The 15,425-nt window shown below is 35.6% G+C and overlaps 1 protein-coding gene across 20 annotated transcripts in view; it reads right to left on the bottom strand.

The window, feature by feature from the left end:
- CREM (cAMP responsive element modulator) overlaps positions 1-15,425 on the bottom strand; it is a 68,973-nt gene that overhangs the window by 33,728 nt on the left and 19,820 nt on the right. For 2 of the 20 annotated variants that reach the window (XM_032837877.1, XM_032837879.1), the window contains exon 1: positions 5,182-5,421. The exons of 16 other annotated variants lie outside the window; for them this stretch is intronic. In XM_032837877.1, coding sequence (XP_032693768.1) covers positions 5,182-5,256 — 75 coding nt within the window. In that variant the 5' untranslated portion in view covers positions 5,257-5,421. Of the gene's footprint in view, positions 1-5,181; positions 5,422-15,425 lie in introns of those variants that run through there. 2 more of the 20 variants (XM_032837880.1, XM_032837860.1) reach the window with 2 other exon arrangements.

The raw sequence follows: 15,425 nt of genomic DNA, 5'->3' as shown, positions 1-15,425 counted from the left end.
AACTTCCTAAGAGAAATTGGGAGACAGAACTTAAATATGGTGAATTATTTTTTAATAAATGAAATGCTCAAAATAGGATATTCTGGTACTACTCCAGAGACAAGCTAATGCCTTGTCTCTATACTAATGAAACTCATACTTTTATGCCCCCATAATCACAAAAAAGGCACAGGCCAGAGGAATTCCAGGATTTCTCATGCTCTTAGTGTGAGTGATCCAGAGAAAGTGCATGCCTTAGATCTGGGATGTCCCTCTTACAGTTTTCCTCCCTGCTACCTCCAGCATGTACAGAAAGGGCCAAAACCATCACTTAGCTTGCACAAAGAAAGTACAACCATCTCCCAGTACCCCTGAGTAGTTTCAACAGAGATCTCTATCAGCAAAACACAGTACTTCCACCCCCCCTGGATTCAAAACCTGCCAAGTTTTCTAATTAGTCAACAACTCAATCCTATAGGCAGGCCAGTGTAATCTTATAAACTTTGCCTCATTTTACTGTTTCACTCACTATACATTATGACTTACTTAAAAGAGTTAAAGACTTTGGAAATGAAATAAGTGAAATAAGCTACCAGTTTCTTCCATGAATGGTAGTAGAACCACAAGATCTAAAACAAACTTTGAAGGAACCCTCTGTATAGGGCCTCACTTTAAGAAACACCAATGATTTCCAATCTACTTACACTTAAAAACAATTATTAAAAACTGGGCTTATAATAAATAATTGTAAGATTTATTTATAAGCTCATTTCCTTAGAAAGCAAACTTCTTTGGTAATCCAAAAGTAAAAATCTTTCTTCCATGCAAGAGAACCTATGTGATGAGCATTGTACTAGGTGCACTAGGGTAGAAATAAAATTGGTAAAACTAACACCTAAGAAACAATAGCACACCAAGCATATAGAACAAATTGCTCCACTGTACGGGCCATGAAAGTCAGGGGAGTACAGAACAGAATGGGTCTGAACAATACAGACAGGCTTTGCGTAGAAGCCACAGCTTGAGCTAGGCCTGAGTAATAGACAGAAAAGGGCAGACACACCCAACATATAGCCCAATGGGCAAGTGCAGCCCACCTGCCCCTAGAGCATTATTGTCTACCTCAGATTTTAGGGGAAAGAAAAAGATTATGCCATTGTAGAACAAATACATTTAACAACCAGAAGTTTTTTTTAAAAAAAAAAGAAGGATTTGTTCTAGAAATGACAAAGCAGTACAAAAGATACATCTGTATAAACAATAAAAAGGCATCCACCTCTTTGTGGACCAATTACCAAAAGGTACGCCTTCAGCCACACAGATAATTCTCGAACTTTTTAGTCTCTCAGGACACCTCTACTCTCTTAAAAATTATTAATGACTTAAAGAGCTCTTGCTTGATTTATATCCAGTCAGATGCTGTAAATGTTTAACACTCAGTGTTGGGGAAGAGAGAACCTTGATTTCAAATGTTTGCTGATTTCTGTAATGTGAAACCCCAACTATGACAGATTTCAGGTTACCAACAGATGACACTGAACACAAAGTTGGAAAAAGATGCAGGCAATCAGCTCTCACAAGCCAGCTCCAGCATATCACTGGTTTTATGTATATGTATCAATATTTACCATATTAGAAATTAAAACTGAAAAATTTTTATACCTTAAAAATAATTCTACCACATGTTAACACAAATTGCACTTTATTAAAAATAATGACATTTTCCAAAACAGAAAAATCAGTGACCAGAGTATCAATGTTTTACTTTTTTACAAATCCTTTCAATGTTCAGTTTATTTGAAATCAGCTAAATTTTCATACCTACTTGGGCACTGAATCTGTTGCAAAATTTTACTTGATAAGTGAAGAAGATTTGGACCTCACCGAATTTCCTGTTACTACACCAAAACCGAACAGGTGGTTATTTCATAAAAATCAGTTGCAATGGGGAATCTGAGACCATAACAGTTCTATTAAAATCCACTGACCAATCCTGCACTTTGAATGGGTCCCATGCATGATTCTGTAATATCACGCAGTAGTTATTTGGAAAATATTGGCTCACTAGATTAAGTAGATCTCCCAAATGCTGACATATTTCATGATACTTTATCAGAAAACCTCATTCATTAAAACCAACATCAATCTCATCAGAATACTATAAATACCGAAAAGCTACCAAGCTCACAATGTAGATACAGGATTTCCAAAATTCAGAACTTCTCCCTAAAAAAGCCTGAATTTTATCATAGACAATAAACACTGTTAACTGTTTTCCTTGAAGTGAAAAAGCTTACTTCATTTGCTTTTAAGAAAATGTTTTCCAGGGGCACCTGGGGGGCTCAGTGGTTAAGCCTCTGCTTTCGGCTCAGGTCATGGTCTCAGGGTTCTGGGATCAAGCCCCACATCGGGCCCTCTGTTCAGCAGGGAGCCTGCTTCCCCCTCTCTCTCTGTCTGCCTCCCTGCCTACTTGTGATCTCTCTTTCTGTCAAATAAATAAATAAAATCTTAAAAAAAAAAAAAAAAGAAAGAAAGAAAGAAAGAAAACGTTTTCCAAACACTCAAGTTTGAATAGCCATGCTTTGGCTATTGGCTATTCTTTAGAGAAAACTGATGTCCTAGGGGAAAAAACTCAGCTAGTTCATTTCACCACTCAAACAATTACACAAGTGTTTTTCTTCAAGAACACCATCAGTCTTTACTGCACAGCAGAAATGCTTTCAGTAAACATACCAATTTCATAACACAGAATATTAAAACAACATGTACTCAAGGATCAAGGTTTGATACAATTGGTACTATTTACAGCTTCATCGTGGTATTTTGTCTCAAATAAATCCGTAAAATCCTTTAAAAAATTGTTTAAATTAAACTGATGTGTTGGTTTGTGTTTTTTTTTTAACGGCAAGTGAATGACGGTGAAGAATACAATGATTACTGGTATAGTTTGATGTCACTGACTTGATTCATGCTAAGGCACCAACAGCTTTAATCCCCCCCCTTCTGTTTTTACACCATCTGTATAAATATCATTACAGAGAAAAAGGAAAATAAATCTTAGCATTATTATGAAAATAGTCTAGTCCTCTCAAACCTCCTGAAAGTCTCCCCTAGGGTTCCGCACACCACATTTTGGAAACAGCTGCTGTATCCCAACGCAGCCCTTAGACCCCCGCTCACAGTGTAAAGAACTGAGCACTGAAGCAGGCTGTGATTTCAACTACAGCACAGAAGCACAACCCACACCACCATAACCCAAGGCCTGAGAGAGAGTTCGTGAGTCAGAGACTGAGTGAAATATAATATGAAATACACCCAAGAGTCCTACTGGTATTATAGATTGACCTGTGGATTAAAATGCTGGATAGTGCCCACAATCATTTTCTGTGGGGAAATACCCCAGCTTTAAAGACATCAGATATTCTGAAGAACTGAACAACTCAAGAAAGATCTGTGAGGTTTTGATAAAGATAAATCATGCTTCAAGTTATTTTAATTACCTTTCAAGTGTAATTTTCAAGATTTTAAATTATTAAATAAATACTCTTATCAAAATGGCTTGGTGTTAATAATACCTGCTGTGGAAAAGGAGCTGTAGCCACTAATACAAAACTGTACTCCTAGAATTCTGGAGATAAGTTATAGGAATTCTGTAACTACAGCGAAACTTCTCTATGTCCAAACTCTGGGCAGTGCAAAAGCTCATGGGACAACTTTTTTGTTAAACTGCGGAAATACAGGCTGAGAAGCTGCACATATGACAAACTCTAGAGAATTCAGATGTATCCTTAAAAAAAAACAAGAAAATACAAATCCTTAGATATAGAGACATTCTATATTCAGACACTCTAAACTCACTGGTTTTGCCAAAACTGGTGACCACTACTAAGCCTATCACTGTATTGGTAAACCGGCTAAACTTCACTGCTACACATTAAAAAAAAAAAAAAAAAATTCACGTGGCTCCCTACCTTTAGCATTTCAGTATTATTATATGATTATACTGAGCACATGAGCCACAGTGGAATCTACAGCATCCTTGAAGTAGGGTATTTTACACAGGTGACATAGAAGGAACAGTGGCAGTGATTCAAGGACATGCACGCAAGCTCCAAAGCCAAAAGTAGGTAAAGAAAGAAGCATCTTTGTGTTTTGTGTAAGGTGGCACATTCAGTTTTAGGTAGGCTACATTGAAAGCAATGGTAGGGTAACTAGGTGGAAGTGGTAATAAGCAAGGAGAATTTTGCAACTGACGCTTTAGAGCTAGAAAACAAAGATCTGAAAAATACTAAGAGCAATCTATTAAGAGTACTATAATTACTTTATTCCTAATGTGCAAACAGAAGTCTAAAGAAGCTCTGGAAAAAGAGAATAGTTTTTCCTGAGAGACACTAGTATAGGGACACAAACTTTAGTTCATCTGAACTAATATATGCATACTGCAGCCAGAAATAAAGAAATATTTCTGGGGCACCTGTATGGCTCAGTCAGTTAGCCGTCTGCTTTCAGCTTGGGTCGTGATCCCAGAGTTCTGGGATCAAGCCCTGCATCAGGCTCCCTCCTAACCACTCATACTCTCTTTCTCACTATTTCTTTTGCTATCTGTGTCTCTCAAGTAAATAAATAAAATCTTTAAAAAAATTTCTCATAAACATCAAATATTCATTCTAAAACTTAATATACAAAAAATATCACAAAAGCAGGTCATACTTATGAATTAACTCATTCTTTTATTCTCTCAACAAATATTTATCAGGAGCCTGTTGTGTGGGCCAGTCTAGACAGTAGGGACATAGCAATGAACAAGAAAAGTCTCTGCTCTCCTTCATCAGAAAGATACTGAAAACAGATGAAGACAAATACAACATTTTTATTGGTGTTAAATTCTTAAAAGAAAAATGAAGCAAGGTAAGGAATCAGAGAGTTACAAGGCGGGGGTAGTGTGGAAGGAGGCTAATCAAAATATACCTGTTGTGGAAAGCTTCTCAGAGGAGGGAACATTTGCATAAAAAGCCTAAATGAAGAGAAGGAGAAGGCCAGAGGAAGATCTAGGAGTATATTTGTCCCTTTCTAACAATCATGTAGGCAGCTGCTTAAAAACATAAATAAATAAAATGGGTGTATTTTATATTCCATAATTGTATACCTCTTTTTATGAGGTCTAAAAGTGCGTAGAATGAACTCACAGTAGACATGATTTACCTTTTCTTCCAGATCCCCTGAATAATCCTCTTCTACAGGATGCCTGAAACATAGATTATGCTGATGCCACCACATCCACCAACAACCCCACTATAGGCAGTAGTTAATCTGAAGTTAAGATGATGCAATTGACAGCCTTACTTGGCTTTGCAATTAAAAAAAAATCCTTATAATGACACTTGTAACTGGGAAAACCTCACAATGTTGTAACATGGCACTTGATTAGCACCTAGTAGACTACCTCCAGTCTGTAGCCAGGTTCCCTTATGATGGGGTTTATGATGTCACAATACAGCTGCAAATGTCACAGAGCTACTGGGCCTGCATTCAAGACAGTTAATAAAGGATGAAAAAATGTGAATTCACAATATAGCAGATTTCACTATCAATTCTGCTCCTGAGAAATAAAATCTATACCTTGTCTATTTTAATTTTAAAAGACTACAATTGAAATCCACTATTACAAGCATGAAGTTGGAAAATTGTCTTGATTTCTGTGTATTAAGACAAGATTCTTAATAGTCTGTTTCTTCTGTAAGGAAAAAAAAGTGTTTACAGAATGTTTCAAATATTTTTAAGGTTGAAAACAGGAAAATAATGAGAGTGAACACTTGAATATAGGTGTAAAATATTTCATTTTATTTTTTTAAAGTTGTGCTTAATTGCACTAAATAAAGAGAACACAAAATGAAAAATGTAGAGTGGGTCTCATTTTAGTGTCTGTCTTTCCCATTGCAGTTTTTTTTTTTTTTAAGTGTGGCTAACAGATTGCAAAATTCAATACAGTTAAATTTTACTTAATTTTATGGGCACCTGGGTGGTTCAGTGGGTTAAGCATCTGCCTTCAGGTCACGTCATGATCCCAGGGTCCTGGGATCAAAAACCATGTCAGGCACCTGGTTCAGCAGGGAGTCTGCTTCTCCCTCCCTTTCTCCCTCTGACCCTCCCCCTGTTCACACTTTCTTGCTCTCTCTCAAATAAATAAGTTAAATTTTTTTTTTTTTACCTAATTTACCTTGAGAATTTCGGTTGAAAATATTTATTGATAACAGAGTTAACCACATAAGACTCATATTTGTATATCTACCATGTTAAAATTCTAAAGAGAATTACATGGGAATGCTGTTGCCTCACATGCTTTTTCTATGTGTAGAGCATAAACAAATGTCATCTGAAATCTATAATCCAAATAAAATGAGAAGGGGGGAAGTAGATCACTGTTTCTGGTACTGTAAATATAAATGGCTGAATATTAAGTCTTTTTAAAAAGATTCTCTCCTTGTGGGGCGTCTGGGTGGCTCAGTTGGTTAAGTGTCTGCCTTCAGCTCAGGTAATGATCCCGGGATACTGGGATCAAGGCTCACATTGGGCTCCTTGCTCATAGGGGAGTCTGTTTCTCCCTCTCCCTTTGTCCCTCCCCTCACTCAGGCTTGCTCTCTCTCCTTCTTGCTCAAATAAATAAAATCTTTTAAAAAATTCTCCCTTGAAAGCAAAGCAAATATCAAAATTAAATCATGCTTAATTATACAGTCTATTTTCATTATATTTCCAATAAGCAGTGATGATCTTTTGAGGACAAATTAAAATTAGGGATTCTTTAACCTTTGAAAAACAATACTCTAGCTGATTTGTTTTTCCTGCCTAATCTGTAGAGTATCTTTAGTTTTCTATTTGTAGCATTAGGAGTATCATTTTATATTCTAACCAATATGTGTTTCATTTATCATATTTTAAAAGCATTATGAAAATGAATATTATCTTTGTAGCAGTTAAAATTCTTTTAACTCCAAGACTTTTAAATATCAATCCTATAGTTGCCTTCAGTAAGACTGAAACTAAAATTGGTCATAATCACTAGTCAGATGCAAGTAATAAGTGTACATAATGAAGTTTCAGTGAGATCGGAGCCCAAAAGAACATATACCCAGCAGACATCTTGTAAGAACAAATAGTAAATAATAAAACTATTCTTAACAATAATGTAGATCATTTCTAATAATTGATAAGAAATGTATATGTCAAAAGCCAGATACCACAAAATGAATGCCTAAAACCACTTATTACCCAAACTTCATATTAATCTTTATTTCCAAGCAAAAAACTCTTTATAAGAATGTCTATGAAGCAAACTTTAATTCACTTGAATTATTTTATTTGTTCTATCAATAACTTTGTGTAAGTCCTACAAAGTACTGAACTGGCAAAACCAAAAATTAAAAAAACAAAAATACCCAAAACCCTTAAGAACTGTAATAGTAGAGGCATCTGGCTGGCTCATGTGGAAGACTGTAGGACTCTTGATCTTGGAATCATGGATTTGAGGTTCACATTGGGTATATAAATTAGTTAAAAAATAAAGAGGGGTGCCTGGGTGGCTCAGTGGGTTAAGCCTCTGCCTTCGGCTCAGGTCATGATCCTAGGGTCCTGGGATCGAGTCCCGCATCAGGCTCTCTGCTCAGCAGGGAGCCTGCTTTCCCCCCCTCTCTCTCTCTGCCTACTTGTGAGCTCTCTCTGTCAAATAAATAAATCTTAAAATAAATAAATAAATAAATAAATAAATAAATAAAAATAAATTTCTTTAAAAATAGTAATAGTAAATAAAATGTGGTATATACATACAAAGGAATATTATTCAGCCTCACAAAGGAAAAAAAATCCCACCACAGAGTTTGACACAGATAAACCTTGAGGACCTTATGCTAACTGAAATAAGCTAGTCACAAAAAGACAAATACTGATGCATCCACTCATATCAAGTATCTAAAAGTAGTTAGGTTCACAGAAACAGAAGGTAGAATGGTAGTTACCAGGGCTGAAGGCAGTGGTATTAAGAAAGTTTTTGTTTAATGGATATAGAGCTTTAGATTTGCAAGATGAAAATGTTCTGGAGATCTGTTTCACAACACTGTATTACTAACACCACTAAACTATACACTTAAACTGGTCAGGACTGCAGATTGTATGTATTTTCTTACCACACATAAAAAATAATAAGAACTCTGGCCCCATATCTGGTGGATATAACAAGTAACTGGCTTCTTACCAGGAAAACATCCAATAAATTGATTTTACCAAAGGCAGTGGGACTGATTTCTTCATCATCTCATAAAACGTAAGTCTAAAGCTCTGGGTGCTCTCATACTCTTGGCCCCAGAGTGATGGTTCAACACATAGAATAGTTACCGATGCCAGAAATTATGTGGAAACAATTACTAATACATCAAAATGGATAAAATTTAAATTTTCTAATGCTCTTCACATATCCCAGATCAGAAACAGAATTGGGATCTAAATATAGAACTATCTTAATCTGCCACTGAAGAATGAAGGAGTAACAATATACAGTACATATACAACATGTACTGCATAGTACTGCTTATGTGTCTATATACACACATATATATACATAACATATATGTGTACATATACAATAACAATATATAACCTATTTTTATTATTAAATTCAATTGTTATGGAATTTCCAAGGCAATGCCCTCTATATGGTTCAGTTCAACACTGAATACCCTATGTATTACATAGGGTTGTATTACATATTGTATTACTCTACAATAAAGAGTAGAGAGCTTGATTAAATCTAAAGCCAGATAGCCTGGGTTCTAATTTTGGCCTTGCCTCTTACTAGCTGTGTGACCTAAGACAAGTTATTCATTCAGTCTCTCTACACCTTATTTTCCACCACTGCTAGGAGGAATGAAAGCAGTATCTTTCTACAAAGTTATTGTGAGGACAGAGTCAAAGGCCTGGCACAGACTGAGTATTCAATACCCACTTTTGTTATTCTTATTATTGTTGCATTTAAGTAATTTAGTCAAGAATTTGGAACTTAAACAATTTACAAGTATTAATCCTCTGATCTGGAAGGTTAAAATACTTTTCCAGTGCCTAGGTGGCTCAGCGGGTTAAGTCTCTGCCTTCGGCTCAGGTCATGATCTGAGGGTCCTGGGATCAAGTCCTGCATCTGCTCTCTGCTCAGCAGGAAGCCTGTTTCCCCCTCTCTCTCTCTGCCGGACTCTCTGCCTACTTGTGATCTCTCTCTCTCTCTGTCAAATAAATAATTTTTTTTAATTAAAAAAAGTAATAATAAAATACTTTTCAGGGGCGCCTGGGTGGCTCAGTGGGTTAAAGCCTCTGCCTTTGGCTCAGGTCATGATCCCAGGGTCCCGGGATCGAGCCCTGCATCGGGCTCTCTGCTCAGCAGGGAGCCTGCTTCCCCCTCTCTCTATGCCTGCCTCTCTGCCTACTTGTGATCTCTGTCTGTCAAATAAATAAATAAAATCTTTAAAAAAAAAAAAAATACTTTTCAAAGTCTTCCCAAAATTCAGGTGAAGAAGAAAGAACCCATGATTTACATTAAAAAAACAAGTCAAAATCTGAATCAGTGACAAAACATGGCTAGACTAAATTGCATCCTTAAGTTTTTTCAGTTTCAGTGCAAAGGTCAGAATTCATACACAGGCAAGTCTAAGAATTAAGCACCTAAAAAAGCATTATAATGAAACCTGGTCTTAATATGAAATGTAAAATCTAGTAATAGATTATATTTTAGATTTTCAGACGCAAAATGGCATAAAGAAATTCCTGCAATATTTAAAAATCCCTTTAAAAAAAATCCAGGGGCGCCTGGGTGGCTCAGTGGGTTAAAGCCTCTGCCTTCAGCTCAGGTCATGATCCCAGTGTCCTGGGATCGAGCCCCGCATCGGCCTCTCTGCTCAGCAGGAAGCCTGCTTTCCTCACTCTCTCTGCCTGCCTCTCTGTCTACTTGTGATCTCTGTCTGTCAAATAAATAAATAAAATCTTTTTAAAAAAATAAATAAATCCAAAGTACAAAAATTTAGGAGCATAAAATATGCCATTTAAAATAAGTTCATGGCATTATATCAGAATGTTGCATATAAAACTACTACGAATTTTTAAAGATTTTATTTTTTAATTTATTCATAACAGAGGGAGGGAGGTAGAGGGAGAAGCAGGTTCCCTGCAGAGCAGGATGCCCCATGGCATTTAGGATGACTAATTAATTAAGCATGTACTGCAACCTTTCTTTTCCCCCAGTAAAGATGAGAGGTACAGGGGCCTGGGTGGCTCAGTGGGTTAAGCCTCTGCCTTCTGCTCAGGTCATGGTCTCAGGGTCCTGGGTTGGGGCTCTCTGCTTGGCACTTAACTGACTGAGTTACCCAGGTGCCCAGTAGCTTTCCTTTTCTACACCCTCTGAAGGTCTGTTTAAGCATAGTAAATAGAGTTATATTACTTTCAAATGAATTCCTAATACAACATTCTTTTAAAACAACATAAGCCACTTCCTCTTAAAGCCTAATTGCAACCACTGGCCTAACTGCTACCATTCTAATCATTTGAGGCAAGTTAGTAGAATGATAAAAGCAAACAATTATTGCACATTCCAAGCACTGTACTTGCACTTCACACTTCATCTCCTTCATCTTAATCTATGAAAATCAAAGAATTCAGGCAATTAAGTATTAACTTAAAACTATATATAAACATTAGGAAAATAATGTTGAGGGAACCTGGGGGGCTCAGTCAGTTGGCCAGCTGACTCTTGGTTTTGGCTCCAGTTGTGATTTCAGTGTGGTGGGATCGGGCCCCATGTCAGGCTCCATGCTCAGCAGGGAATCTGCTTGGGGTTCTCTCTCTCTCTCTCCCTCTGCCCCCCTACTCATGCTCTCTTTCTCTCTCTCTAAAATAAATCTTTTTAAAAAAATAATTTTGTGTCTTTAGTGTTAAAATAGAGTACAAAAAATACTTTGCACCACTACTTTTAAGTAAACAAACTACATTTAATTCAAACTGTGTATATGTATGTATACATTGACTCTTTTTCCTTACACCAAGTAGAAAGCAGTAAATAAGCCCTTAAAAAAGGGAAAACTAGAAAGTTCTAAGGACTCAAGGAGACCACCTTACACTAGCAATACCTATCACAGTGTATTAACATATCTGATACCAAATACATAAAGGTATTTATTATCTGCCAAAATAGAAGTTTACTGCTATATAGAACATACCTATTTAAAGGTAAATTTTTTTCCTGAACTATTTCTGCTTGCATCATGTTTATCTGATAGTGTGTCTACCTAATACATTCACTACCATAAGCAGGCTTTTCTCTCCCATGTCTTTTTGGAGAACCACTAGAGATTTTTCTCTGCCGGGGCTCAGAAAACTCTCATTTCTGAAGAACACTATTAAGATGTCATCAAAATTAATCAATAGAGTGAAAATTTCCAAAAGCCCCTGTGTTTTATAATTCCTTTAACAAATGTAATTCTTTTAACAGTCTGGGGTTTACCAAGCTTGTAGTAACTTTAAAAATTAAAATCAGGCAAAGTAAAATAACCTCTGAATATTATTCAAAGTAGAACCTACAAAAATTCACACTTTTTCTTCAAACTTCAATGTCTACTCCCTTCGTTATTCTTTTTTCATTATTGTGGTAAATAATGTAGAATAAAATTTACCATCTTAACCATCTTTAAGTTTATATAGTTCAGTAGTAAGTATATTCACAGTTGTGAAACAGATTATTCGGAACATTTTCATCTTGCAAATCTGAAATTCTATACCCCTTAAACAACAGCTCCCCTATAAACCTTTCCCTAGTCTACTTTACTACAAAAAAGAAATCATAAAGAAAAGGGTAAAAAGAATAACTATGTTTATACTCAGTTGTTCTCCCATTATTGCTAGTAACAAATCACCTCTCTCTATGAAGAACTTGGAACATCAAACAAAAAGTATCCAAACCCCATCAAAAATCATTATAAATGACAGAAAATCTTTAACAATCTCTCCAACACTAAAACTAATTTGTATGTATTTTTCTGATTTTAAGTATAAAAACAAAATATTTTTCTGAAATTTGGCTGATTCCTTTATATCTGCTTAAATTATCTTTGAAATATCAAATTTTATTCAAAGTATTATCACTAAGATGAAAATGGAGGGCATTCTAAAGCCAAAAAGTAACCTTTAAAGAAATGTGTTATCACATACAAAATTACAAAATACAAGTACAGATATATAACAAATTCTTGTTCAAATTGAACAAAATAATCTCTGCTATTAGCAGTTCACCAACTACTTTTATGTCCCTCATACCTTGAATTACCTTCAAGAATGAGTTACATTTTAAAACAGTATATTTCCTTGAATTAGTTGATTAAAGAACATCATACAACACAGATTTAGCATTTACTGAAAAAAATTCAGTTTTACTTTTTCTTCCAACTTTTGCTCATTTTTAGAGAGAATTCTAGATGAAGTAAAACATTATATAAAAAAATTAAAGCAATGAAAAAGAGCCAGAGGAAGGAATACAAAAAAATAAGGAGCAATAGAAAGTCAATACTGAAATGAAAAATTTTTACCTAAAAATCTTAAGAACATTTTTCTCTTTCTGCAAAAGTCACTCAAGTAAGGGAATTAGTATGTTGAAATAAAAAACAAGATTCAATTGAACACTAAGCTTAAATTATATCTACTTAGCTGGCAGTAGATATACCAGATCAACAAAACACAATGCAGACCATCTTTAATATACAAATATGATGTTACTGACCCATTATCAATAGCAAATGTTGTATTTTTGTTTTGTTTTCTGATAGTCATCCACATCCTTCCTGGTCCTACTTAGAACCAAGAAGATGGATTTTTGGCACAGCCAAAGTAATGAGAAACGTCATTCTAATTTCCCACCAGACTGAAACAAAAACACACAACTCATACATTAAAATGTATCCTTTGTTAAATCATTCCTACTTCAATCCCTCACTGCATGCCAAGGCCGGCTTTATTCTGAGGCGCTCCTTTACATACTATTTGCATTTAGAACAGAAGGCATAAAAAAGGAGATTAGCAGAGTATAATCCTTGAACAACATTCCCAAGTGGTTTTCTCTGCTCCCTATAATCTCATTTCCAAAAACACACAGGTCTGTGGGAAGATTAACGTTTATATTAGAACACATTCTCTTGAGGCACTGTGCTGACCCTGATAATCTCTAGAGCTTCAAACTCTAGGATTCCCTGCTTCTGCTTCTTTCACCTTTGCTGATACCTAGAGAACTGGTCATTTATAAAAAAGAGTTATTTAGCTTTGAGAGGTGAGGTGCCCACAGGCTTCAGCAGCAGCTACTAGGCATGAAGCTTTGGAAAGCTGGTTTTAAAGCACATCCTTTCCAGCAGCTCCATGAGGATTACTTTGCCTATCCACATCTTCTGGAGACATTAACAACTCCCAAGGGACATCCAACAAGAAAAGTTCAGGGTGTCCTCACTCTTACTTTCAGAGTAGTTTACACATTTGTGAAATAAATGGGGAAATGTGAACAAGAAGTACGTATCATTTTAAGGAATTATGCTTCATTTTATTAGGTATGACAGTGACATTTGGTTACATAAAAAATGTCCATAATCTTTTACAAGTTGCATACCCAGAAGTAAGTAGGAGTAAAATGACATGTCTGAGATCTGCAGAGTTGCTTAAAATACTTTAACAATCAGAAAAAAAAAAAAAAAAAGATAGATGAGGCTACAAAATCTTAGTAATTATCAAGTTTATGTATACATAAATTTATATACATAGCATTATCCTACCTTGTATATGTTTGAAAGCTTACATTATAAAAGAAAGTTTAGGGCGCCTGGGTGGCTCAGTGGGTTAAAGCCTCTGCCTTCAGCTCAGGTCATGATCCCCCCCACATCAGGCTCTCTGCTCAACAGGGAGTCTGCTTCTCCCTCTCCCTCTGCCTGCCTCTCTGCCTACTTGTGATCTCTGTCTGTCAAATAAATAAAATCTTTAAAAAAAATAAAAAGAAAAGAAAGTTTAATTACCCATTTAAGGATTATATTATTTCCAGAGGGTATGTGGCTATTTAAAACTACTTGTATATAACATACATATATATTTGTATATAATATACATAGATAGATAGATAGATATAGATATAGGTTTGTTTGTTTGTTTATTTATTTATTTATTTATTTTGCTTTCCACCATCTTGGCTTTTGGACAGGGTTTCCTCCCTGGCTTGGTTATTTAAAATAAACTCTCCAACTTATTACCAATTGTTTTTCCAGGGGCACAGGGGAATAGAAAGTAGTCTTACATAGCAATACATACACTTAACAAACAAGAAAGCAGCTTCAATTAAAAATAAATCAACATAAAAAATATCTCAGGCAAGAAGAAAGCAAAGTCACGATTTATCCTCAACTATCTGCCACCCTCAGGATCTGTTTAAGGCAAATCCTGCTTTCAGCTCTTTGACATTATCACCACTGTGACTTCTATTTACTTTTGACTCCAGTAGAAGGGAAAGATTCCATTTGTATCAGGGAAGTTATAAAACAGAAAAACTGGAAACTTAAAACTCTAGCCTCGTTTGGTGCACATGGAGGCCTGAGGGCCAAGAGCAGCCTCGAGTTGTCAGATCTTCCTGAATGTGATGATTTTCAGAGTAACCCTGATGGGCAGAAGCTTTATAAAGTCCATGGTGCTCAAAACTACTACTCTCAAATGACCAGATGCAAAGGATGAAACTGACTGAATCTTTTTGTCACACCTTTTGTGCCCACACTAGTTAATGACAATTTGACGATGTAAAAAGGAAATTAAGTGTTATAAAGTCCTACCTACACCAAACCGTCCTTTTTGAAAAAAATGAAACAAGTATCAAGTATACAAGGACATCAGGAATTATTCAGAAGAGTCACTTTTAGCATACATTATAGGTTTTTTTTTTAATTTCTTTCCAGTGTAACAGAATTCATTGTTTATGTACCACACCCAGGGCACCATGCAATACGTGCCCTCCATAATACCCACCACCAGGTACATTATAGGTTTAATAAAGATTTCAATCTGATTTCCTAATGCTTTTATCACACAATATCACATCATAATGAATACTCACAAATTAACAGCTTCAGGCATCATAAGAACCTAACTGTTTAGAATCTAATTATGTTTAGAAAATTTTGACTGCTAAGAATTTGTCCTAATTTTTCAAAAAATCATGATCCGTGCATGGCGCAAGGATAACTCTTAGTTAACCAAAGTAATCAATGAATCAGCACACAGATTACTTCTTAATCTCTTAACATTCCTAATATGTGAAAGACAAAAACCATAGTTTATCCTTTGATCAGACCCTTAAGATATATAGAAAATAAATACCATAGCATGTCCATGAACTTGCTCTCCAG

This window comes from Lontra canadensis, unplaced genomic scaffold, assembly GCF_010015895.1.
Source record: "Lontra canadensis isolate GAN:19392208 unplaced genomic scaffold, GSC_riverotter_1.0 scaffold100, whole genome shotgun sequence".
Classification (NCBI taxonomy): Eukaryota; Metazoa; Chordata; class Mammalia; order Carnivora; family Mustelidae; genus Lontra; species Lontra canadensis.
This window is presented reverse-complemented; position numbering and strand designations above follow the sequence as displayed.